This window comes from Penicillium macrosclerotiorum (genome assembly GCF_028827735.1).
Source record: "Penicillium macrosclerotiorum strain IBT 26536 chromosome Unknown utg000007l_segment0_segment0, whole genome shotgun sequence".
Lineage (NCBI taxonomy): Eukaryota > Fungi > Ascomycota > Eurotiomycetes > Eurotiales > Aspergillaceae > Penicillium > Penicillium macrosclerotiorum.
This window is the reverse complement of record NW_026643086.1, coordinates 3377836-3402433: the sequence shown is the minus strand read 5'-3', so window position 1 is coordinate 3402433 and position 24598 is coordinate 3377836. Positions and strand designations below refer to the sequence as shown.

At 49.5% G+C, this 24598-nt stretch overlaps 10 protein-coding genes across 10 annotated transcripts; 5 read left to right on the top strand and 5 right to left on the bottom strand.

Moving 5' to 3' along the window:
* Window positions 1-499: 499 nt before the first annotated feature.
* N7462_008056 (translation initiation/elongation factor MRX8) lies at window positions 500-1530 on the bottom strand (the record flags this gene model as incomplete). Its single annotated transcript, XM_057079774.1, has 2 exons — window positions 500-923; window positions 998-1530. 2 exons carry the CDS (start codon window positions 1528-1530, stop codon window positions 500-502), a joined length of 957 nt encoding a protein of 318 aa, XP_056932444.1.
* A 196-nt stretch (window positions 1531-1726) lies between these two features.
* N7462_008055 (putative AP-3 adaptor complex subunit sigma) lies at window positions 1727-2348 on the top strand (the record flags this gene model as incomplete). Its single annotated transcript, XM_057079773.1, has 2 exons — window positions 1727-1795; window positions 1860-2348. 2 exons carry the CDS (start codon window positions 1727-1729, stop codon window positions 2346-2348), a joined length of 558 nt encoding a protein of 185 aa, XP_056932443.1.
* Window positions 2349-2823: 475 nt separating this feature from the next.
* On the top strand, window positions 2824-4016 carry N7462_008054 (60S ribosomal protein eL8; the record flags this gene model as incomplete). The annotated part of the gene is made up of 4 exons (XM_057079772.1): window positions 2824-2826; window positions 3098-3175; window positions 3240-3749; window positions 3816-4016. The coding sequence occupies 4 exons, from the start codon at window positions 2824-2826 to the stop codon at window positions 4014-4016; spliced, it is 792 nt and encodes a 263-aa protein (XP_056932442.1).
* Window positions 4017-5098: 1082 nt separating this feature from the next.
* Window positions 5099-5834, top strand: N7462_008053 (DJ-1/PfpI family protein; the record flags this gene model as incomplete). The annotated part of the gene is made up of 2 exons (XM_057079771.1): window positions 5099-5105; window positions 5182-5834. The coding sequence occupies 2 exons, from the start codon at window positions 5099-5101 to the stop codon at window positions 5832-5834; spliced, it is 660 nt and encodes a 219-aa protein (XP_056932441.1).
* Window positions 5835-6381: 547 nt separating this feature from the next.
* On the bottom strand, window positions 6382-9283 carry N7462_008052 (putative spindle pole body component; the record flags this gene model as incomplete). The annotated part of the gene is made up of 4 exons (XM_057079770.1): window positions 6382-6420; window positions 6475-8866; window positions 8948-9156; window positions 9224-9283. 4 exons carry the CDS (start codon window positions 9281-9283, stop codon window positions 6382-6384), a joined length of 2700 nt encoding a protein of 899 aa, XP_056932440.1.
* A 1186-nt stretch (window positions 9284-10469) lies between these two features.
* N7462_008051 (mitochondrial 37S ribosomal protein uS17m) lies at window positions 10470-11246 on the bottom strand (the record flags this gene model as incomplete). Its single annotated transcript, XM_057079769.1, has 1 exon — window positions 10470-11246. One exon carries the CDS (start codon window positions 11244-11246, stop codon window positions 10470-10472), a length of 777 nt encoding a protein of 258 aa, XP_056932439.1.
* A 3668-nt stretch (window positions 11247-14914) lies between these two features.
* Window positions 14915-16269, bottom strand: N7462_008050 (uncharacterized protein; the record flags this gene model as incomplete). Its single annotated transcript, XM_057079768.1, has 5 exons — window positions 14915-15362; window positions 15414-15531; window positions 15596-15974; window positions 16027-16068; window positions 16120-16269. 5 exons carry the CDS (start codon window positions 16267-16269, stop codon window positions 14915-14917), a joined length of 1137 nt encoding a protein of 378 aa, XP_056932438.1.
* Window positions 16270-17717: 1448 nt separating this feature from the next.
* On the top strand, window positions 17718-19580 carry N7462_008049 (putative isoamyl alcohol oxidase; the record flags this gene model as incomplete). Its single annotated transcript, XM_057079767.1, has 3 exons — window positions 17718-17962; window positions 18065-18265; window positions 18338-19580. 3 exons carry the CDS (start codon window positions 17718-17720, stop codon window positions 19578-19580), a joined length of 1689 nt encoding a protein of 562 aa, XP_056932437.1.
* Window positions 19581-20638: 1058 nt separating this feature from the next.
* Window positions 20639-21496, top strand: N7462_008048 (uncharacterized protein; the record flags this gene model as incomplete). The annotated part of the gene is made up of 2 exons (XM_057079766.1): window positions 20639-21170; window positions 21234-21496. 2 exons carry the CDS (start codon window positions 20639-20641, stop codon window positions 21494-21496), a joined length of 795 nt encoding a protein of 264 aa, XP_056932436.1.
* A 280-nt stretch (window positions 21497-21776) lies between these two features.
* Window positions 21777-23522, bottom strand: N7462_008047 (tannase subunit; the record flags this gene model as incomplete). The annotated part of the gene is made up of 1 exon (XM_057079765.1): window positions 21777-23522. One exon carries the CDS (start codon window positions 23520-23522, stop codon window positions 21777-21779), a length of 1746 nt encoding a protein of 581 aa, XP_056932435.1.
* Window positions 23523-24598: the final 1076 nt, after the last annotated feature.

Below are 24598 nucleotides of genomic sequence, written 5' to 3'. Positions count from 1 at the left end.
GATGTCATAGCTAGGCCCAGATCATGGAGCCATTCCCCACCTGCGCAGTTGGGATGCTATTTTCCTACGTTCCGTTCTGCGCGAAAGACTGTAAATCAAACGGTCTATTCTGAATCACCTTATAATCAAATATAGTTTGTAGGGTTGGTTCTCTAGTTTTTTGCAGATCCTCCTGCAGTTGCAAATTATTGCAATCCCCTTGTCACAACATAGAAACGCCCTGATAGATCTGGGACTGGGTGCCAGCGGCCCCATTGACTGTGCCAAAGTTTACTGCTTCGAAGGTGTAGATTCTCCCCCATTATCACCTAGTTGCACTGGCTTTCCTCAGCTGTAGTTCTTCTCCAAATTGAAAGAGCAGGCCAGAGAGTGGACACCCAGCTGAGTTGAAATCTTTATATATATGAATCCCGGTGAGTCGGTAGCTTGAGCCACGCGGAGTATGCAGGATTATGTAAAAGGTGCTTTGTTCTCTTCATTAGAATGACCCAAGATCGCCTCACTGGCTTGGCTTGACGAAAGTACTACTTTTGCTTGCAAGGTGCCCACCCTCTAGGCTGCCGTCAATCCCCGCCGCAGAAAGGATAGCCCAGCGTACAGCATCCACGCCTAGCACCCGGCCAGACTCGATGAGAGTATCTGCACTGCAAGTTAAAATCTCACCCAAGGCGCCAGGCCCCTCGGAGGTACGTGGATCCGGCTGGACGACAGGCCGCATGCTGTTAAGCATATCATGAAGCTTTTGGATACCGGCAGCCGATGCACCGGATTTTATTTGTTTTCTGCTCTTGGCAAGAACTTTATCGACCTTGGAGATGATGATCTGGTGTGGGATAGCATAGCGCCGGAACAGACTCAGAATGTCTGCGTCATTTTTTTTGATTCCATGCTCGCTGTCGATGAGGATGAATGCGCGACGAAGCCTAAGGTGAGTTCACGTTAGCCATGGGTTTCCCCCCCCCCCAGTTGAAGAGCCGCCAGTCTCAAAACCACTTACTGCTTGCGTCCCTGAAGATACTTCATAATCTCCATGCCCCATTCCGCTCTGCTAGCCTTCCCGTATCCCGGCATATCGAGCAGAACCACCTTTGACTCGCCACCCTTCGTGCCGCCGATACCGAACGCATTCATTTCTCTTGTGCGACCTGGCTTCGACGATGTCCAGCATATCTCCTGGCCCATGATCGCATTGAGCAGAGAGCTCTTTCCGACATTTGAGCGGCCAAGGAAGGCAACCTCAGGCTCGGCGGATGAGAGAGGCGTCGTGCGAAACTTGCTGGCAGACCAGAGCTTTACAGGGGAATGACGTGATGGTATAAATAGCTTTTCTGCGAAGGCGAGCTGGGAGGCATTCGGCGGTTTGGTGTCCCAATAGTATGAGAGATCCGAGGGTGTTAGGTCTTTAAGGCTGCGTTTGTTTGGGTTCGAGTGAGGGTTAGGGGCTTGAGATGCTGGCGAGGATTGCGTAGTCTGTATTGTTGAATACAGTCGCCGGATGGACCCCGCGGCCCTACAAATCTTGAGTCGCATCGCGGACTGCCACAGGTCCTGCGGCTGCAGGAACCGAGTGTCGTCGCGGTCTCCAGAAAATTGGCCGCACGGACCAAGTGGAGATCGCTCCGTGGGTTATCAGCTTCGCCGATAAGAACCTCACCTCGACCGGACCTTGAACATCTCGCAGCACTGCTAGACTTCATCTTGCCCATAGCATTTTTTGCCCGCCAAGATGATCAATGCTGTATTAGTCTTCAACAACAACGGCCAGCCTCGCCTGACCAAATTCTATACCCAGCTTGTTCGTTCCCCCACGTCTACAATCCCCGAAACTGCCCACTAACCTGAGCCCCTCGCCTCAACAGGACACGCAGACCCAACAATCCCTCATCGCGCAAATATACCACCTTGTCGCACAGCGCCCTGATAGTGCTTGCAATTTCCTCCCATTGCCCCCACTCCTGTCCCAAGGCGCTGCCAGCTCCTCCGCTCACGGGCCGTCGGATGCGCCCACCCAGATCACATACCGCACCTATGCCACGCTCTCCTTCATCATGATATCAACCTCTACCGAGTCACCACTCGCACTGATTGACCTGATCCAGGTCTTCGTCGAGGCCCTCGACCGGATGTTTGAGAACGTCTGCGAGCTGGACCTGATTTTCGGGTATGAGACTTTGCACGCGGTGCTGAGTGAGATGATCATCGGCGGGGTCGTGGTGGAGACCAATATTGACAAGATTGTTGCCGCTGTACGGACCCAAGAGGGTTCACTAGGAAAGAAGAAGGCTATCCAGGCTGCGAGCACAAGCCTAGGACGTGGTGCCCTGCCCGGGCTGGGGGCTTGGCGATGATACTGTTCCATTCCATACGATTCATACGGCTTTTTCGACGATGCGTCTGGCGATTGTTCTGCATAAGATTCTTTCTATGGCGTTTTGGGGTGTATATAGAGGCTACTTGTTGTCCCACGCGCTGCACGATAGGATACGAAGTTTGATTTGGACCTCGCCTGTCCAGAATTTTAGTAGCAAATTTTCGAGCTGATCCGAGTAGTTTTTGTTTTAAACAACTGAACTGGAAAAAAAAAATTTTTGTACATAGTCCTAAGATATTGTAGGGGTGACTTTGATCCAAAGGCCGATCCAATCGAACACTGAAGTGGTCACGTGATACTTCATCAGGCATTGCCATGGCTGAGTAGCCCTAGCCCTAGTCACATGCTCACGCTAGCGTGACCCACGAGAAATTCATAAGATCGTCCACCGAACTTTTCTCTTTCCATCCTTCGTCAACCGTCAACCAGCGCACCGATCTTCAGTCGACAAAATGGTAAGCACTTGAACGTCTTTTGTTCAGGCTTCGCCCACTGCAGCGATGCTATGATACAATTATTTTTCGCTTCCGATTTTCGAATCGAAGCAAAATTCCGTCCTTTGCCCACAGCCTCGAAAGAGATGTGAGACGATTGGCGATGATTTGGCTGGAGGCATGGTTTGAGAGCCCGTAGCACGGCTCTCAATCTTATGCTCTCCTTAGAGTTCAAAAGAAGATGCAGCCCGTGGTGGACTAGATCGCTGATCTTCTCTTTTCTCAATGATAGCCTCCCAAGTCCGGAAAGAAGACCGCCGCCATGCCCTACCCCCAGGGCAAGGCTGGCTCGTCCAAGAAGGCCGCTAAGGTACGTTTCTTTCCCTGGGAGTGCGAGAAAAGTGGAGGGAATTGACTAATTATTCCGTTGACAGAACCCTCTCATCGAGAAGCGTTCCCGCAACTTCGGCATTGGCCAGGATGTCCAGCCCAAGCGCAACCTCTCCCGCTTCGTCAAGTGGCCCGAGTATGTTCGCCTGCAGCGCCAGAAGAAGATTCTGAACATGCGCCTGAAGGTTCCTCCTTCCATCGCTCAGTTCCAGAACACTCTGGACCGCAACACCGCTGCTCAGACCTTCAAGCTCCTCGGCAAGTACCGCCCTGAGACCAAGGCTGAGAAGAAGGAGCGTCTCGTCCAGGAGGCCACCGCCGTCTCCGAGGGCAAGAAGAAGGAGGATGTCTCCAAGAAGCCCTACCACGTCAAGTACGGTCTCAACCACGTTGTTGGTCTCGTTGAGAACAAGAAGGCTTCCCTCGTCCTGATTGCTCACGACGTTGACCCCATTGAGCTGGTTGTCTTCCTCCCCGCTCTCTGCCGCAAGATGGGTGTCCCGTACGCCATTGTCAAGGGCAAGGCCCGTCTCGGTACCGTTGTCCACAAGAAGGTATGCTTCCATTGTTATTTTAGAACACCATTTTCGTCTTCCCGGTATCTAACATGAACTTACTAGACCTCCGCCGTTCTGGCTCTGACTGAGGTTCGCTCCGAGGACAAGGCTGAGTTCTCCAAGCTGCTGTCTGCCATCAAGGAGGGCTACACCGACAAGTACGAGGAGTCCCGCCGCCACTGGGGTGGTGGTATCATGGGCGCCAAGGCCGTCGCCAAGCAGGAGAAGAAGCGCAAGGCTGTGGAGAACGCCATCAAGGTCTAAGCTCACCTTTCGTGACTTGATTTTGTCTGACGGGATCGGCTCTTTCTTCAAGCGCTCTCCTACAAAAGTTCTAATGGGAAGTTAAATGGGTGTTCAAGGCTCAGGATGACTTATTGACGCCAAATTCTTTTAGCTTTAGATGGGTGTGAAAGAGCCCACGGGCATCTTTTTGAACTCCCGTTCTAACCAAAAGAAAATTACTACCTTTTTTCTCACGAACTCCTCTACGGCCTTATGTACCACTTTTTTTCCTTGGCAGATACCCATGAATGCATTTCTCCAACTGTTCAATATGCCTTGTGTTGTAGTTTAAGATTTGGCATTCATGCAGTCTGCTTGTTCCTTGTATAATGATGCTGTACACATTATCTAGACCGTAAACATTTGCTTTGCCGTTACAACCGATTTTTGCAAAAATTTCTGTCAAAAATTTGCATGTGGAACTCGGTGGAGACGACTATGAAAAGGCTCCGTGAAAACTCCACGGAGCCTCAGTGTTAATACTGATCTCAGCGTATACCCCTGCACATGTTAATCTGGTCAGCGATTATCAGCTTATGTAGTGGGTTGGATCCTTTATTAAAACATGCTACTGCCTCGTCAGAATTATCCTGTTTGATGTAAAACAATCTGCCTAGTTCTCCTCAATATTGGTCCTTATATATATCACACCTCAATTGATTTAAGAGGGCTATCAAACAATCTCATGTGGATAAATTGGCGCGTAGGAAAACTTTGAAATACTACTACTCAAGAAAAAAGCGGTATATTCTTCTATCATTTCGACAACCTGCACCTGGTGAGCCGCAGCCTTGCTTGGTAATCTTGAGAGCGGGGGCCTTAGATGGTCAGATGCTTTGGACGTTCAACGGTGTCTGACTTTCCTCTGTTGACTAATTGACCGAACATCCCGGCTTTCAAGCTTGTTAAAGTTAAGTCACTTTGATTCCAGACGTGTATTAAAACATCTAATATCCCCTTCCAGCTTGGGTTTCTCTTTTGGCTGTTTACACGGTGCTCTTCACGCCATACCCCTCTTATTCTTCTGCTTATCCATCAAAACCCGGTTGTATATCATAACCATGACTAGTAAGTCTTTTCAAACTCGTAATTTATCCATGGTACTCGATCTCTCTATGGAGCAAGTATTAACCATCTAACGCAGACCCGGAAAGCCAAGAAATGCTTCGTATCGGAGTGGTCTTATTCCCAGGCTTCCAGGCCCTGGATGTATTCGGCCCTGTCGACTGCATAAACGTGCTCTCTAATACAGAAAACATTTCTCTAGCCATGCTATCAACAACGCTAGACCCAGTCACCACAAAGCCGGCCAACATCCCCAAACGGGTCGGCCAATCCGTCGTGCCCACACATACTTTCGCAACCGCCCCGCCTCTGGACGTGCTCCTTGTTCCAGGCGGCCATGGCACACGCGGCTCCGGACCCATAGTCCAAGCATGCATCAATTTTATCCGGGAGACGTACCCAAGCCTCAAGTATCTGATCACTGTGTGCACGGGCTCCGGGCTTGCCGCGCGGGCCGGCGTGTTGGACGGTAAGCGCGCGACGACAAACAAAGCAGGGTGGCACGAGATTGTTGCGATGGGCCCACAGGTGCAGTGGATTCCCCATGCGCGGTGGGTCACAGATGGGAATGTCTGGACCTCGTCTGGGGTTAGTGCTGGGATCGATGTCACACTCGCATGGATTGAAAAGGTTTATGGCAAAGCGAAGGCAAAGCATCTTTCTGAACAAATTGAGTATACGCGGCACGAGGACTCGAATGTAGATCCTTTCGCTCAGATATACGGGCTGTGATTTTTGATGGACTTGTTTATGGCAGGCTGAGATGTTTTTTACCAGCCTGTTGCAATGGCATTCATCTATCATTGACAAATACACTTCTCTACTCCGACTATTAAAAGAAATAATCAATCGAGTACTTGGGGCAGTTAAGGTATCAGACAGGGGGCTTGGGGTGAGGCTATACATTATCAACTGAGAGAGAGCCAGAAAAAAAATCCTCCCAGGTCGACTTTTAATCATTTCCCAGGGAAAGCCCTCCAGAGGAACGTGGTAGAAGACATAGCAATGCAAGGAAAACAAGAAGAAAGTTGGTATGGAGAGATTACAGGAAGATGACAAGACCAGACGCAAAACGACCAACAAAAAGAAGGGGGAAAAAACATAGAAGACCCAGCCTAGCGCCTTCCGCCGGCCTAAGATGCCCACCACAAGGTTCAGAATCGCGATTGCATCATTAAAGAAACCCAGTCTAAAGCACACATAATAAAGAGAAAGTGGGTAGAGGTGTACAATGAAGTGAGGAACAAGTGACATAAGCATAATCACGGTCATTTCGTCATTAACGTTGGGCAGGGGTTCGTGAGAGTCCTTGTCTCGCCTGTAGTAGTGTAAGCGGTGTGGGTGTGGGCTCTGGGTGAATTGAAACACGTACCTTCATTTGTTCGATCCTCGCCTTCAACTGGCTGGTGACTTCAGCAGCCCGTTTCCAATTCTCGGCCGGCTCCGCGGACCGGGGCTGTCCCTCCTCGTCAGTAGCATAGGCAGATCCCCGAGCTGATGAGCGTGTTGGGCTTCCGATTCCAGACAGACCATAGGTTGGGCTTAGCTTGCGACGACCGAGACCACCCTCACGGCTGCCGAATCCTGGAGACTCGAGGCCATTGTTTTCTTTCTCCTCGCTCGGACTAGCAGAAGCATAGCTTCGAGGCCGTGAACTTTCGAATCGGGATCCCATATGAAGGCCAGATCGGGGAACTGCACCATGTCCGTTGCTCGCAGATTCTTGGTAGATTGAGGCCTCTGGAATTCCTATACTGCCAGTGTCAGACGCAGCGTTAGGTGGACTCATGGCGGATGCCCGCAGAGCACGGGCCAACTCTCGCTTCAATCTTTCAATCTCGCGCTGTTGCTTCTGAACGTTTTGCTCAGCAGCTTCAGCATCACTGCGCGCCCGAACCAGCTGGGTCTCCTTAGCCTTGATACTCAAAACATCTCTAGTGTGATCTTCAATCAGCTGTGCGTTCTGATTCTGAAGCTCGGTGATTTGTGAATTGAATTTAGAGCGTTCGGACTTCATGTCTTCGATGACCCGAGCAAACTTTTCCTTCTCCATTCGAAGCTCTTCCAGCTCTGCACGGTCTGCAGCAGACATAGCACTTACTGCCGGAGCGGCAGGGACTGGAGTCGGCTCAGCAGCAGCCGCGGGCTTCGCGATAGGACGGCCGGCAAGACCACGCCCAAGCCCAAATTTGGGTGCTGCTGGTGGAGGTGCTGTCTCTTCCGGGGGAGAAGCTACTCTCCTTTGAGGTGAGGCAGCGCTTCCCGGCCCAGCAAGTTTGCGTTGTAACTTGAGACCAGAGCCAGGTGCGGCCAGACCGGGCTTTCCAAGCTTCGACGCAATCGCCTTCGGTGCAGGTTTCGCAGGAGGCTCTTCAACAGGAGGTGCTGCGGCAGCGGGCGCTGGCTTCTTTAATCCCAGAGTCGGCTTCTTTCCAGGCACAATCTTCTTACTGGGAGGGACGGCTGCGGATTTGGGGGGCCCAACGATTGGCTTTGGCCGCTCTTTGGCCTTTACCTCAGCAGTCTCAAAGTATTCCTTTATCTTGGTCTTGCGAATTTCGTCCAACCCATCGAGATAAGGGTTCATGGCGCGTTCGCCCAAAATTTTCATCAACGTCCCTAGAACCTCGGCACCGCCCGATCGAATAGCCTCAGTAGATTCCGTGAGTAGTTTTGTGCCCGCATCGGCGATCGATTTGATTTCAGGCTTAGCGGGAACCGTTCTTGTTGTGCGAAGACAACGAACGAGAAACTTGACAGTTTCCTGTTTGATCTGGGGGTTCTTATGCTTTAGATATTCCAGGATCTCTTCCAAACAGTCCGCAAGATCTGTTGACCCGAAGACAGCATCCAAGGCTTGACCCAGAGCATCTGCCACCGATTGCTTCTTCTCCTTGAGACGTTCAAGCATTGGTACCATGATAGTAGATCGATACTTCATGAAGCCATTGCGGAGGCCCTTGGCCAGGAGATCGACACAGTTGGCAGCCACTGTAACGACTGCAACGTTGGCATCTTTCATACACTTGGCCAAAGCCCTCACGATTTCATCGTAGGGGCCATCTTTGATCCGAGGCACATTCAACACGTTATAGAGCGCATCCAATGCTTCCTTGCGATCTTTCCATTTTGAGGAGCCCAGTTGTTCATGGAGATCCTTAGGGACTTTTGGCATGACGTCGACAGGCTCTGCAAGGTCAAACACATCCACTTCTTCTCCCTCCTCTTCCGCGAACTCTTCACCACCCTGATCATCGGCTCCATCGCCTCCGGGAGAGGCGCTAGCTGCAGCCATAGCATCTTGTTGAGCTCGGGTGAATCTCTCTTGCTTTGGTGGTGCCTCCTGCTTCACATTTTCAAAAAGTTTCTCCAAATCTTGCTGTTGCACCGGTTTCAAGTCTCCCCAAAAGAGGGGCTTTATCGCCTCGCGAAGCCATCGATATAATTCCACTGTTAAGTTTTGTGCTTCCGCTCGAACGTTCTTGTCTGCGTGGCCGAATACCTTGGGTAGCGCCTTCAGGGTCGGTTTCGGGTCCACAATCTTGCAGCCATAATTGTGATAGATGACAGTTAAGGCGGCCAGAGCACCAGCAATCACTTTTGGTACTTTGTGTGATAGTGTGGGAATGAGATCTTCGAGTACGGGGTCTGCTTTATCCAGTTCGACGCATAACAGGAGGGCTTCTTGTGCGTTGGCCTTGCCAACTGGTCTGGCGCACGGGAGTCCCTTCTCCGCGATCGGCCCGACAGTAAACTGGCGAGTTCTAGGCGCAGTGTTAATGTTAACCAGTCTGCCCTCAACCAAATCAACTACTTCATGATTCGCAATGGGTTATTCAACGCACCTGGTGCATGCCTGTACCCCACCAAACTTCAGAAAGGAACAATACGATCCCAGGCCCTCCACCTGTGCGGCAACATTCGAGTCTGCGACCGCCCCTTTCCACAACTCGGGATGTTGAAGAAACGGCGCGAAAACCGGGTCTGATTCATCGGGTGATTTCTCGAATTGCGCTTTGGCGTCCTCGTAGCCCTCCTTACGCACCTTCCAGTTCTGGTAATTGGGGACAATGTCAGTTCATGTCCGTGGACAGCCAGACGACGCGCAAAGAAGATCGAACCTTGTGAGCGAACCGGTCAGGCAACGGAAGGGAGGAAAAGTCTTCCTCGCCATCAGCCATGGTGGGCTAAGTAGCTATCGGGAAAGGTGAAATCGAGCGTGGCCTGTCTGTGACCGTCTTTTAATCAGCACGATTTGATGACTGGGAGCGTTGCGCTTGTTACTAGCACCGAGTATAGAAGAGAAGATGCTCTCTTTGAGCTGGAAGGGTTCGAATCTTCTTACCACAAGGCCTTTGATGCCCAAAGGAGGTGACGGAGATAGAAATTGAAGACGGTCTCAGTCGGTGGTTCAAGACGTCGATCGTCTCATAAAGGGGACACGGGTTGGCATTCAAAAAATGATTCCTGGCAAGAAATGAAATTGAAGAAACTGCCGGTCGATAAATAACGACGGCTGGGTCCGATCAAGTCCTGGAAGAGGCGGAGATTTGGAAATAAACAGCGGGCGGCGTTGGCGATCGGAAGGTAAACAAGCGGCCCGCTTGGCGGTGACGAGCGTTGTTTTGGCGACCCCGCGGTGGATTTAACCGCTACAACAATTCCCAGTGATGCTGACTTTCTTGTCATCCGAAGTCAGGACGACTGAGCCTGGAGGCGGACCCGACTTGCTACTCTTCATTCCCAAAGGCTGCCAATGCGCATACTTCATATGAATCCAGTGCTATACGTGGGCCTATGAAATTTGAGCCTCTGCGATGCTGTGCGGATTGCGACAGACGGTCTGACCGATCCCATAAACCAGCTGCTTTAATTCTTACAGAAACTGGGATGGATTACGTCCAAAGATAACTACATTATTATAGAGGACTGATGTCTAGGGCTCACCCATGTCACGTCATAGACACAAAGCCGTGTCTACGCACAACTATGCGAACGTCCGCTCGAGTTTACTTCTTCTCGAAGAAAAGCCGTAAATATTGATCGCCCAACAATGACAGAAGGAATGGATGAAAGCATGCCACGTTCCAGGAGAAGCTAGGATTCGATTCGGCCACAGTAATCGGCCTGGGGAGGTCGAGAATCTCAATGCAGGACGCTCAACGGGTACTCATTGAATGAAAAGATGGTTTATATATGCCACACAATATGATGAAAGGCAATAAAAGCTGTTTAGTATAGTACATAGGATCCGACATGCAAAATCAGCACGGATATCAAAAAAATGGAAAACATCTGGAAAACCAAAATGCGACGATCGGTACAGAAACTCCCTCACAAACACGCATTCATTCGAATAGCCCATGCCTAAGCCTCCGTATTCTGTGCTTTGGCTTCGGCAGCTTGCCGTTCCTGGAGAGCAATTCGCTCCTGAACCAAGGCCTTCAGCTTCCCAACGCGTTCCTGGCCCAAATGAATTCGGTGAATCAAGTCCGCGGTGGATACAGTCTCGCCTTCCTTAACCAATCCCTGAGACTGAGCAATGGATTCCAAGTTAATATCCTCGCCCAGTCGCCTTGACTCCTTGCGTACATATTTCTCGGCCCAACGCTGCTCGCGCACCTGCTGGCGCTCCTCGCGCGACATCACGGCCGGGCGGTCCTCCAAGGGCACCGCGAAGGGAGTAACAATGCGCTCGACAACATGGTGCACGTGCCGACTCTTAGGGGCACCGGAGGAGAACTCAATCACATCGCCCTCGCGCAGGGAGTTGTTCGGGTCCGAGACCAAGTACCGGGTCTCCTTCGGGTAGTATTTTCGGATATGTTTATCCCATACGTTGTGGCGGTGCGTGACGCTGACAGTTCGGTTCATGCGGCCAACAGAAGTGACAGTGCCAGTCATAGTCTTGTAGGCGTAGTTGCGGAGCAGAGTGGGCGGTTGAAGACCATGGGAGGCGGGAGCAGGAGCTTGTGAAGAGGTGGCAGATTCTTGTGCGGATTCGGATTGCGTTGTGGAGGCATAGCGAGAAGCCTGGGACTGAGAAATTGAGAGAATAGAGGAGGTAATAGCTGGTCGCATCAAGGTCATTGGAGATGCCATAGACCGGATGGACATTGCTGCCCGGAGGTGGCTCGGGGCCATTGTGAATCGGAAAATTCTGTAGCGGGTAGCTATCAGTCAAGAGAGCCAAGAGGATCAGCAAGCGCGATTCCCAACAGTTCCGAGCGTAGACAATTCGACAACTTGGCAAGCTGGAGAGACAACAAATCGTGAAGTTGCGGAGTCGTGAAGTTGATTCTGCGGGAGAATTTCTTGGGACCGAGTTTGCATCGTTTGCATCAGCTCCGCTGCCATCCTGAATCCCTCGGCCACTACCTAGCGGCATGAACAAACCGACCACTGAACCACCACACCGGGCTCGGAGACTGCCTCTCAAAGAGGATCGGGAAAAATAGTGTGCAAGGTTATTTTCAGAGCTATCTGAAAGATGAATCTTTATTTGTAACGACGGTGTACCAGAAAATACTCCCCAATGAACTCCAGTCTCCCGCAGGCTAGTTCCCCGTTACTCTTTTTTGGCCTAGCTGCTGCCTGAAACCTAATGCTGTATTATGGTAACACCTACTGCCGCTCAGAGGATAGCGAGATCATCAAATGTAAAGGTGTCCATTGTGTTACATAGTTGCTACCGAATATGAGCTTTATACTGACTAACCATAGGTGATCCTAACTAACAACAGTACTTCAACCCCCATCCATCGCACAAAGAAAAGAAGGTCCTCTCTGTTAAAAAAAATTGCGTGAGTACTGGTGGATTCTCATCCTCGGCAGAGAGCAAGATATTAATCTGTCGCATACCTTGTACGGTTCCGGAGACACAATTACTTTTGGAAGTGAACGGACTAGAGCTGTGCAATGCAACCCATCACTATATATGTGTTGGAATCAAGAGTGATTGTTTGATAACAATTCAAGATAAAGTCACATTGCTGCTTATGATAAATGTGTTCTCTCTGTGTCAACAAATTAGACCCTGGTATACAATACACTAGATGCTTTGGAAAGGGTGTATAAAGTAGCAGACTTTTTTTCTCAAGAACATGAATATTCTTCTCATCGTTCATTTTTCGCATGAAAATGAGTCGTGCATCTGTCCTTATGGTCTGCAAAAAAGGCAAACAATAACATGTAGTGTCTATCTTCGCCCTAATCTTTAGATAGGAAGACTGTACGTAATTTTGTATGCTTCGATTCCCTCTCTATTTATAAGGGTGATATTGCCAATGGAAAATTCCTTCCAAAAAGAAACAGTAAGCTGATAGCCATTCAAGATGACATAACGGAGTAGTGGTACACTTACAGACCCCTGATCCACTATTTTTCTTTTTTTTTATCAGAAATACAACGGTGATGTACCTATTTATTTGGGTGCAAACTATCACCAACTACGCAGATTTTTTTTTCTTTTTGATAACTGGAATCTTATTCTGATCATTGTGCAGAATATTTATAGGCCATATACATATAGTACGACCAGTTCTATAAGTTTGAAACGCATCCTCACATAATTTCATTCATCCGGAACAGCCTGGTCTGTTTGATCTGTTCTTCTTTAAACCCAATATATGGAACGCCTGCATTGGCTCGATGGACTTCATGGCTTTGCGGCAGCCATGGTGGCATTTGATCATGCCTTCGCATTTGAGTCGGCAAGCATATTTGGAGCAGTTTTCCGTCCATGGGAGGCTTCCCCCAGAAGAAAACCTCCACTTCTTCCAGATATTCTCATTTAAACTTCTTTTCATCGCACCATATATGGAGGCTCTTTTTTGCGTTATATCAGGCCTTTCGAATTCTATCACTTTGGTCAGACACCGGGACACGAATCACACAGATCGAGAACATTTTTTCGCCGTCTATGTTCTACCGCTACTCGTCACACGTTTCGCTTATTTATCCCTTCATCTGTCATAATGACTATTGCCCAGTTCCTGTTCTTCCTCAACTTATATTGTTTCAAGATTGAAGGAGATGATGTGTGGAGCTTGTCGCCTTTAACCGATCCATGGCTACATATTCAGTGTTTATAATCGAAATTTGTAAGTTTTGCTTTCACTTTGGACTATTCCTATTGAATATCATAAATCATATATTGTGTACTTGACGGTATTGGCGATTTCCTTCAGAAAACCGCAATTTCGACGTCTGGATCTGATAGCAATGATAGTATTTTGACTATGGCAAGGATACTGGGATATTTTTGCATTCTTAGCGGGACTTTTTCGCGCAAAAACAAGATCGCTTCTGAAACGGCAGAGGAAGATGGTGAACTAGCCCTGCCGTCTAAGCCTCCAGAAAAATGGGCAATATTCCATCGAATCCTGAAACAACTCACCAGCTCGGCCTGTTTTGAAGGGACTAGAATGCTGAAATGTCTTCAATTCGGGCTATATTTCATCTGTGTAGATGCTTATAGTCCATTGGCACCTGGATACGAGTTCCTGAAGTCTCTCCGGTCCCCACGCTGGAGGGACCTCAACAACTGCGAATAAATGCTGGGAGACAATTGGCGCTGTGCTTCTTGTCTTCGCTATTTACCAATCAAAATTCCTGCAGTATCCGTTGAATTTACAGCTGGTACAGTACTTAGGAAAAATTTCCTTTGCACTTTACCTAGTACATTCATGTGTGTACTTTGTCCTGCTACATCTACTTCGAAATTTTGTCTGGTTTCTAGCTACTCGCGATTCATATCCTGGCACAGAACAGGTGATTCACTATATGCTGCCAATTTGGTTAGCGTGTGTACTTCCTTTCTTATTGCATTGGGTATCAGTATTGCATTGCACACTTTTTCACCAGGTTTGTTGATAAAAATGCCGTGTCAATTGCGAGAAGGATAGAAAAAAGGATACCTGTGTAAATTTAGACGAAAGAGTTGCTAGACAGTCACGACGATATTTCCAACTACTAACGTAAGTTTGGGGTTGAAAATAAGCTCGGCCTAGGAAAAACTTCCCCGTAACTGTCCAGAAGTAGTGGCACAAGATTTGCCCTATGGAAATCAAATGAGATCTATGCCAAAGATTTAGGGAGTCGTGAATCGCATGAATGCTAATGTATGCTCAATATCTTTATAGTTTGGCATTCCATAAGCCCCTTCTTCAAAGACTGGAAAAATATAGGCCTTGAGGACCATCATACAACAGCTCCTCATGATTTGCTTATCCTGATTTCTGTCAACCTGTATGTGGCAAAGCATCAAAGATTCAAAGCTCGCTACCCGGGAGATAAATGTGAGGTCTTCAATTCTGACATTTGTAAAGTACGGCCCAATGGGAGCCTATGGCATTGATTCGAAATACTTCCTTGTAATCATAGATAATATCACAAGATGATAATAGCACTAGTTGATGCATTTAATCAATATTTGAGAGAAGACCCCTATTGGCGAACCTAAAATTTAGGAAAAAGGAATTATAGGCAACTTCGTGGGAAAGAGGGACCGCATCCTCACTTCCATGTCTATCGTTTACACGCATAATTGAAAGAAGGGAAGTCATGGAGTCCAACTTGGCGAATCACTCAATTGACAATAGAAACCACTATTACATCAAGAAAATTTCCTTGGAGATAATGCTAAAAGCAAGACCCAAGGTCAATGCTGAATAGGCAGATTGCAGGGTATTCGGAATAACTGAATTGAAATAATCTCAAAGACAGTGCGGATATTAACGCTATCTATAATTCTAGCTAGTGCAAGTGCAACCGTGGCTGCATGTACCTGATTCTCATTATGAAGCAACGGGCTATGCCTGCCGCGTTCGATCGTCCGAGACAACAGAGATCTCTACCTGCTTCGTGATCCCCGGATGTTCCTGCACCGGAGAATCCGGGTGCCCACCAACAGTAGTGTTCGTGTGCACGCTTTGATCAAGGATGCGCTCCACGCTGCCGTTCTCGAGGTGATGGGACTTGTTGAACCGCCGAGCCAGGCGTGATTGACTGGTCTCATTTCCGCCCGTACGATGACCACTGAAAGGCGTGCTGAGTTCATAGGAACGGGTGACGCTGGAGATCTTGCGAACGGAGGAAATGACCAATGGGCGGATGCAGGGGACGGAGGATGTAATGATGATAATAGAATTCTCGACATAGCCCCAGCGGATCAATTCAAGGCCGCCACTAGCGCCGAGGTTGGTGATGCCAGGGAGATCGGTGAGCTTCGTTGTTTTAACAATAGAAGCAACCATTGCACTATGGTCATCAGCTTTTGTAATGAATGGAGTCGAGACGTTTGGAACTTACACAATTCCCAGGCTTAGGAGGACGATCAAACTGATCTTGATACGCATCTTGAGGTTCAAATTCCAGAAAATGATAGTTGGGAAAATCGCCAAAAATAAGTCGGTGGCCGAATTGAAAGCTAGACGGATGTGAGCAAAACTTCTCTTCCGCCTCCCCCTATTTGGAGCAGCACAAAAACATACTATTCGAGAAATAGGCAAACTTGATCACGGAATCAGTGTTGCCACAGGTAGTATGCAAAGCAGCCTCCTTGTTCCACAGCGCCGCCACATTGCGACAGATACTCAGTGGGAGGACTGCGGAAACAATGTTACCCGCCAACTGAATAGCCAAAACCGTCCAAAGCGCAATTTGATATGTCTTGTTGGTGCCGAGAATGGCCAAGAGGTAGATTATGAATGCCGAGCGGGCGATGGTGGTGCTGAAGGTGACAATCGGCACTTGGATGGCGATGTATTTCAAGACCAACTCCTGGTCGTGCGTGTTCAACGTCGTCAAATCGCCACCGAAGCCATGCTTGATTGAGAGGGTGAGGAAGACGGTAGATACGATTGCTAGGATCTAGAGGTAATTTTATGAGATGTGTGAGCCACGGCAGAAAATGGCAGCTGACGGCGGTGCGATAATGACCAGCATTGTAGGGGGTATTGTCCAACTATTCGAAACCAGAGGGTACAAGCATAGGAGACAGTATAGTGTATCATACCTCCGCAATGATCATCAAGACATCGTCGACCCCAAACCGTTTGATTTTGATCTTCGCAAAGACCCGCAGAATCACGATCACCGCGGCGATGATCACCGCGGCCCAAATTCCTTTCTCCAGGGCCGGGCCCTGCGTGTTGGTTTGTGACATTCGGATGAGCGCTGCGTCGCGGGATGTGTGGAGACAAGCCAGGTTCTCAACACGCACACATAACGGGGGGTTGAGACAGGGGATGCGGGCAGGAAGGCTTTTTTTCTTCTTTAATAGAAGAGAGTTTTCGACCAAGGCAGCGATTATACTTTTCGCAGGATCCAAAATCGGAGTCTCCCTGTAAGAAAGATGCAGAGACAAGGTCCTCGAACCATACTCAATTCATGTCCCTGAGCGACATGAGCGATGGGCGCCACCTCAACCCCTCTTTCTACCAGAATATAGCGGCCAACCTCGGAACCACGATGATTTAGGCGACATTCCATGGGTCTGCCTACTCCTAATGAGCTCACAACCCCCGGATGGCGGTCGAGGTACCCGTGGGGAGGCACCAATCACCGGCATGGATCTTCTGGAAAGCCCTAAAAGAGGTCTAAACAAGTTGTCGGGAGGCTTCGGTGGGAGCTGGCCGGAGCCTTGGAACGCACCAAGCCCGTGAATGGGTTTCTCCATTGATGATCCACTGGTGATCCACTCATGATCCACTGCTTGGTCACAGTTTCTCCAGGCTCTAGCCAATCTTGATGGCTTGTGCTGGATACGACTCCACCCGCTGAGCGTCGATTGGCCTCAACGCTGCTTAAGTGAGACACGCGATCGATCGAATGTTCGGTTGGCCTTAAATTTCAGCAACCGCAGGGCGAGCGGGCGTCCGTCGCTTCCGGATCAAAGAGGGTCTGGTGGCTGAACCTCCCTATATAGCGGGACTGTTAGGTTGCATTTTCGAGAGGAAGCTTTTCCGGTGAAAAAGTCTGACGCATAAGGTTCGACTTCCTGGCTGTGGAAGTTGTGGAAAGCTTGGAACTTCTGGCACTTCTTGGTGGCCAAACGAAGAACGTGGAGATCGAGCGTAGACATAGAGTGTGGCGAGATATAGATCCGATCAACCGATTAACCACACTTGCCCTCCACATGGGTCGACTCCAGGCGATCGGCTGCAGCACGCACTTGAAACTACCGAACTCCATTTGCCCCTGCAGCTAAGGATCCGGCAAAGAAGAATGCAGCTGGCCACCGCAGCGAATGACCGAAGAAACCGAACCAGCGTTCGCCGCTCGGGACAATCCCGGAAAATCTCCTGCGAATGACAGCGCTGCATATCCACAGCCCACCACACCACCCTCTTTGTCCACTGGACTATTGTTCAGGCTAGACGCTCTGGGGAACATCTCCGAACAGCTGCCAGCCCGGAAATCAAGCGGCGAAAGGGAGGGAAGAGGAGGGGGGAAAACCGAGGCTGGGGTCGCGTTTAAAAGTCGAGGAATGCGACCTCGATTTAAAATCTAAACGATCGGCAAACTGAGCACCAGTCTTGGTCGTGGTCTTGACCTGCAGACTCCAGTCTTCTTTACTCCTTCCCCCTCTCTGGAACCTTTTGGATCTCCACCATGAAGACCTGGTTGGTGACCGTTGCGGCTCTCGCCTCCACGGCAATTGCCTCGTGCGAGAGCAAGTGCCACTGCCTGCCTGGCGACAGCTGCTGGCCCGCCCCATCGGCTTGGGCATCGCTGAACAACACCGTTGGCGGTCGTCTGGTCGCGACTGTGCCCATTGGTAGCGTTTGCCATGCTCCGACCTACAATGCCACGGCCTGTGCGGCTCTGCAGGACAACTGGCACGAGCCTCAGACTCAGTATGTTTGAATCTCCCAGTCCGATCGGGCCCCAATGGCCCAAGGGCACGATCCGAGACTAGATAGGAAGACCCAAGAGACATCGACTGACCATGAGGATAGCCTGGCCTCGTCCTCGTCAGTAATGCAGGCTTTCTTCGCCAACCAGAGCTGCGACCCCTTCACGGCGAAGAGCCGGCCCTGTGAACTCGGCAACTACGTTGACTACGCTGTGAACGTCTCCTCCAGTGATGACGTCGTGGCTGCCATCGAGTTTGCTCAGGATAACAACATCCGTTTCGTCATCCGCAACACTGGCCATGAGTAAGTTGCCTTATTATCCGAGTCGACATTCCTTGCTCCCTTGATCCACGTCTAATGAGGATCTCTCTTTAGCTACCTGGGCCGCTCGACCGGTGCTGGCGCCCTTTCTGTGTGGACCCATCATCTGAATGACATTGAGTATAAGGACTGGTCGGATGCAACCTACCAGGGCCCTGCATTCAAGATTGGTGCCGGTGTGATGGGCTTTCAGATCCTTGAGGCCGCCACCGACCAGGGTCTTGTTGTTGTCACCGGCGAGTGCCCCACGGTCGGTCTCGCTGGTGGGTACACCCAGGGTGGTGGTCACTCCGCGTTGAGCACCTCCTTTGGTCTCGGTGCGGACCAGACCCTGGAGATTGAAGTTGTCACCGCAGCCGGTGAGGTTGTAACCGCCTCTCGCTCGCAGAACTCGGATCTTTTCTGGGCTATCAGCGGCGGTGGCGCTGGCAACTATGGCGTGGTTATGTCCATGGTCGTCAAGGCTCATCAGGACGCAACCATTGGCGGTGCTTCTCTGGAATTCACTTCTACGAACATCACCACCGACACCTTTTACGAAGCCGTCGCTGAGTTCCACAAGCTGCTGCCTGCGATGATTGACCAGGGCGTGACTGTCATTTACCAGATGACTGCCAGCATCTTCGCCATTCTGCCCCTCACCGCGTACAACCAGACCTCCGCCGAGGTCAAGACCATCCTGACCCCTTTCATGTCGGCTCTGACCAACCTCGGCATTGAGTACGAGCTTTCCTTGACCCAGTACGATTCGTACTACGACCACTATAACAAGTACATGGGCCCTCTGCCCTGGGGTAATCTGGCTGTGTCCGAGTACCAGTACGGTGGTCGTCTTATCCAGCGCGAAACCCTGGAACACAACTCCGTCGGCATGGGTAATGCGCTGCGCAACCTGACTCAGTCCGGCGTGATTGCCGTAGGTGTGGGCATGGACGTGTCCAACCCTGGCAACGTGTCGAACGCTGTGTTCCCCGCGCTGCGCAACGCCGCCGTCACCATGCAGATCGGCACCGTGTGGAACGAGACCGCTCCCTGGTCCCAGATGGTCGCTGATCAGTACAAGATCACCAATGAGTATGTGCCCCAGCTGGAGGCCGTCACCCCCAACAGCGGCTGCTACCAGAACGAGGCCAACTTCCGTCAGCCCAACTGGAAGGAGACTTTCTTCGGCAGCAACTACAGCCCCCTGCTTTCAATCAAGAAGAAGTGGGATCCTGAGTCGTTCTTCTACGTGCTGAAGGGCGTGGGCAGCGATGCTTGGACCGTGTCCAAGTCTGGCCGCATGTGCCGGGCTTAAGTCGGTATCAGGGGACGTTCATAATAGCTGTATGGCCTGAACTGCCATACAGTGCAAGATATAATGTTAGATATAGACATCAGCATGTTCAAAGCGAGTGCTTGGGAATCTGGATTGGATTCTTTGTGTAACGATTGACGTGATTGTACATTCCTATTATTATACACTTATCCATTGCAATCCTTATTTGTTCAATACATATTCTCCAACATGACTGTATAATATGATATCCTACTAATAGTATGCACCGATCGAAGTTTAAATGAAATGGCAGAGGCTTGAAGCAATGTACAGACCGGCCAATACACAGCATTCGTGCTACCTGGGGGAACTTGCATCTAAACTACTTAAGACCCCTATTGGCAATATCAGGAGTTTGATCAACTCTATCTTTTATCGTTTAAATATTTTTCAGGCGACGGATTATCTTCGCAAAAAGACAATTCATTTTGCCTTCTATGCCCAAGGGGCTCCAGGGTGATAGGATACCGGGTGATGGTGTCCGTCTGAACGCATCTTGTAACAAGCGAATATGACGGCCTTGATTGCCGGGGGCTCTCTGTGAAGACTCGGGAGAGATCTTTCTCTTAAGTTATTTGTGCCAGATACGGCGATAAATGTGATATTATTCGAAAAAAAAGTCGAAAGGCAATACTGGAATAAGTCTGCTTATTTCAATCAATTCGGTTGCACAGCCTCTAATAAAGAGACCGCCGACTGCTAGTTCAATCGATGATATGAGTCAGTCATAGAGGGAGATCTAGATATTTTTGGAACTATTGATGATCGTGATGGTTGTAGGGGGGCCCGATTTGGAAGGAACGCAGCGGTCACTTATTGGCTTGCGCGCGCTAATCTGTCTTCGTATTCCCCCCACCCGCCGCAAGTGTATTTCGTGCCTGCGTCACGTCGATCAACCCTGACTCATGACACTTTTCCACGTCTTTCAACGTCTATAAGAAGTGGTCTGGATTTCAAGAAACTACATATCATCAGCTTCACAAATTTCTCTTTTCACATCACATCCCGAACCTGCGCGAACCGGCGAATCCGCCAAAATGTCAGATCGCTCGAGTCGCCCAAACAAACAACAGCGCCAAGATCTGGCAGAAGAGACGCACTTTCTCACCTCAAACATTCTGGAAATCACAAATGCATCCACCGAGGCTGTGTTATTTACCCAGCTGCTGCCCTTTCTTGAAGAAAGGAAGGAAGCGGGAAAAGCACCTGTTTACGTGAGAAACCAAGATAGCTTCACCGCGGCGGAAATGATCCACGCCTCCAACCCGGCCGCTAAGATCGGCGTCTTGAATATGGCCAGTGAGAAAAATCCAGGTGGCGGCTGGCTTCGCGGCGCATTAGCTCAAGAAGAAGCCTTATGTCTTCGAAGCACCCTAGCAGCAACCTTGCACGAACGGTTCTACCCTCTCCCCGTATACGGTGCCATCTGGTCTTCGGATGTTGCCGTCTTTAGAGGCGAAGTCGATTCATGGTGCCGAGTATATCAACCAGACGAAATCTTCACGGTTGGCGTGATTAGTCTAGCGGCGCTACGGCGCCCTGTGCTGACAGCAGATAAAACAAAATTCGGTACGTGATAGCCCAGGAAAGCCCAGTCTTGATGTTTTGGAAATCACCACTGACACCATGTAGCTCGCCCGCAAGATATTGATAAGCTCAAGAACAAGATGAGGCAGGTTTTCCGTGTTCTAGCCTTACAGGGCGTTACTCACTGTATCCTCGGGGCAATGGGTTGCGGCGCATTCCAGAATCCGCCCGCCGAAGTGGCCCGAATCTACAAGGAAGTGCTAGATGAGGCAGAATGGAATGGGGTGTTTGAGGAAATCGTGTTTGCTGTCTTGGATACTCGCAATGAAGGGAACTATGCCTTATTTAGAGATACCTTGAGTTCTTGATGTGGCAAGCGTTTGGCCCGAGTGAAGGGTTTTGTATACCAAAATTCGACGAAAGCAATATCACACACTGCAATTCGCACACTCAATCTCTAAGTCTGTTACCATAGCACTGGGAATTATTATCGGGTTTGAGTAGACAAACTAAAACATAATTTGGAAATCTTCGGGCGTTTTGAAGGGAAATCCGAGCACACGATGGCCATGGCAAAGAGGGTCAATATAACCGAAGAGAACAGTTCTTGTCTCAACAGAGGGCCACGATCTACCTCAATCGTCGGCTTTAATATACAGGGAGCGGATATGCGTCAAGATCGTAAATCCAGGTGTCGAACGACTTTTGATCGAAGACGCAATCCATAGTCGTACCGTTGTCCTTCCAGAGAGGACGCAATGGCCACGCGCACAGTTGCTGCTGCACACCCTTGTTCTTTCCACTGAGAATGGTAGAGTTGAGAGTAGCGGGGGTTTCACTTTTTTCAACCCAGTCGATGAGGGAGCCTAAGCTGGTTTGTGGGAAAGGCGCGTTTGGTTGAAGACTGTTCGTGTTGCAGTGAGAAGCGCCAGGCACCAGAAACAGGCGGTACCAGTCATTCAAAGCCTGAGTACTCTTGCTGAATGTCAGATTCGAGTACATGGTGGCCCGAACCGACTCATGGAAGCGAACAGAAGAGGCAGGGGGGATGCTGTTGTCGGACTCGCCATGGTACGAGATAATCTTGCCACCGGCAGCTTCAAATGGACTCAGATCGGGCCAAGTCGTCTGGAGAACATCTTCATATCGCTGCCATCCCTCGAGCATCCAGTCCCTCAAGACGTCATAAGTAACACCATCCAAGGTTGAGAGGTTGTCCAGCTCCAGCAGCTCCAGGCCACGCGTAACCCATTCCCCACCGAGCTCTGAGATATCGACGGTCCATTTGCCGCTGGATGAATCATAAACAGTCTCCGCATCTGTCATTTGAGCTCCCGGTTGATACCAGAAATAAGCACGGCGACCGTTGCTATCATGAAGACCATTATAAATGGCACTCGCGAGAGCTGCGCCTTCAGCCGTGACAGTGCCACTCTGCGAGGGACTTGCTGGGGAGACCAGTTGTCTCTTTCCAAAACTCGATCCCGAGCTGGCTGCACAGTGATATTTCTGTCCAATCGTTGAATTGAAGTCGAAGTGCAATTTACACAGATCGCTGCGGCCAACAACGCCGTCCACTTTGCCATCCAGTGGATCACAAGCACTGATAGTGAGGTTGACAATCTTTTCCAGTTCGCAATAAGGGGGGATATAGTTCATTGTTTTTTGAACGACCTGGGGAAACAGATGGTTGACTTGCTGTTGCCCGTAGCGAATTGCAGGCGCACCGATAACAGCCCCGTCCCATTCATCGGGGAATCTTTGGACTTGGCTAAACCCTTCACGACCACCTTCCGAGCATCCCTGGTAATACGCGTATAGCTTGTTCGAGTCGGAAAGGTTGAAGAAGTTCTTGGTGAATGCCTTGCCGATAGAGGACATTTCGTGATGCGCCTGGTAGCCAAACATGTACAGTGCGTCTAGATTCGCAGTCCCATTCGCAAGTGGGAAAACATCATCAAAATCAGTGTCGAAGCCACCGAAGCCTCCATCTGTTCTACCTGTAGCGGCACCATAGATCACACCGCCAGGCAGGGTCGACTCGACGTTGATCGCGTAGCCGAACCCACCGGTTGATACCCAACGGTTCCGGAATTTCTCAGGGGCTGGAAGCCAGAAGTTCAAAAGAACTTTATCGGTTTTCCCATGGTGAGAGTAAGTCATTGTCACATTGCAATAGTCGAACGTGGAATCGGGATAATAAGGTTCACCAGAGACAGAAACATTGTACACTGGATTCGCCGAAACAACCGAGTTTGTGGTCACGATGCCAGGAAGCAAGCCATCAAGGGGTACTGCTGCTTTCGCACGGGATGTTGTACAAACATCACGAAGGCTACTAGCCTGGATCGTTGTGGCCATGGCCACCAAGCCAAGAGCGCGTAGCTTCGGCATTTTCCAGGAAACTTGAGAATCAAAGGAAGGGCAAGGTGATAAAAGAATATGTGAGGATGAAATAATCTAATTACTTGGGTGATAGATACTCGTAAATTTATAGGCCAGTGTTCCTTGATTTGATTAAGCTTCGGTCCTTCACCTTAAAGGTTGAGTAGCCCCTCTGGGGTACGTACATGGGTGGGTCCATGGGGTCCCACGCCGAGTTGATGAAAGGTCATTAGTTCAATTGTGAAACTAGATCTAGTAATAAAATCAAGGTATAAAGATTACATTTAATGTAGGGGAGTTCCAAAAGAAAGTATGATAAATCCGGTAATTCGAATGTGCTTGAAACAAACCAATGAAATAGATGATAGCCTTAAGATTTTACCCTCGACTCGACACCGGTCATGGAATTATAAGAAGAATAATCCAGTGAGACCTAATAGAATGACGTATAAAATGGAGTAATGAAAAATCTAAAAAATCAAATTAATATTTTGCATATTATCCATTCCAATGGAACTGACCTGTGTTGGTGGATTCTATCTTTGAATGGGTGAACTCGCTCTGCAATGAACCTCAAGTCAAACAACCCCTGAAACTTTGAAACTTAGTTGACTACGGACATTATTTGGAAAACCAATAAGATAGCAGTGTGAAAGTTATCTCCACCAAGTAAGTGACTTTTTTTCCAGGGCAATACTTCTGTCTTCAAGAATCGTTCGGATTTAACAATTTCGGTTCTCGGGTCGGACTTCCAAATACAGAATATTGCACTAAATAGGAGTATTGAACCGCCATTTTACATATATCATACGCTCATACACTGATCATCGTATTTTTATGCTTTAATGCTCTTTGATGCCTCATATTAATTGAATGGCTGCGATGTAGATTATGTGCGCTTGTTAATTTGGATATCTCCGTCTCAAATAGTCCGAGACAACGAGCTAGAGAATATACTTTGCATTGGATCGCTCGGAGTTAAACTCGAAGAGGCTTAGTCTCCGCAAGCTGAATTCAGGCTCTCCTCCTTCAGTGCATACGTTCCGCGACTTTATAGACCACATGATGTCTGGCGAGTGGAGCTC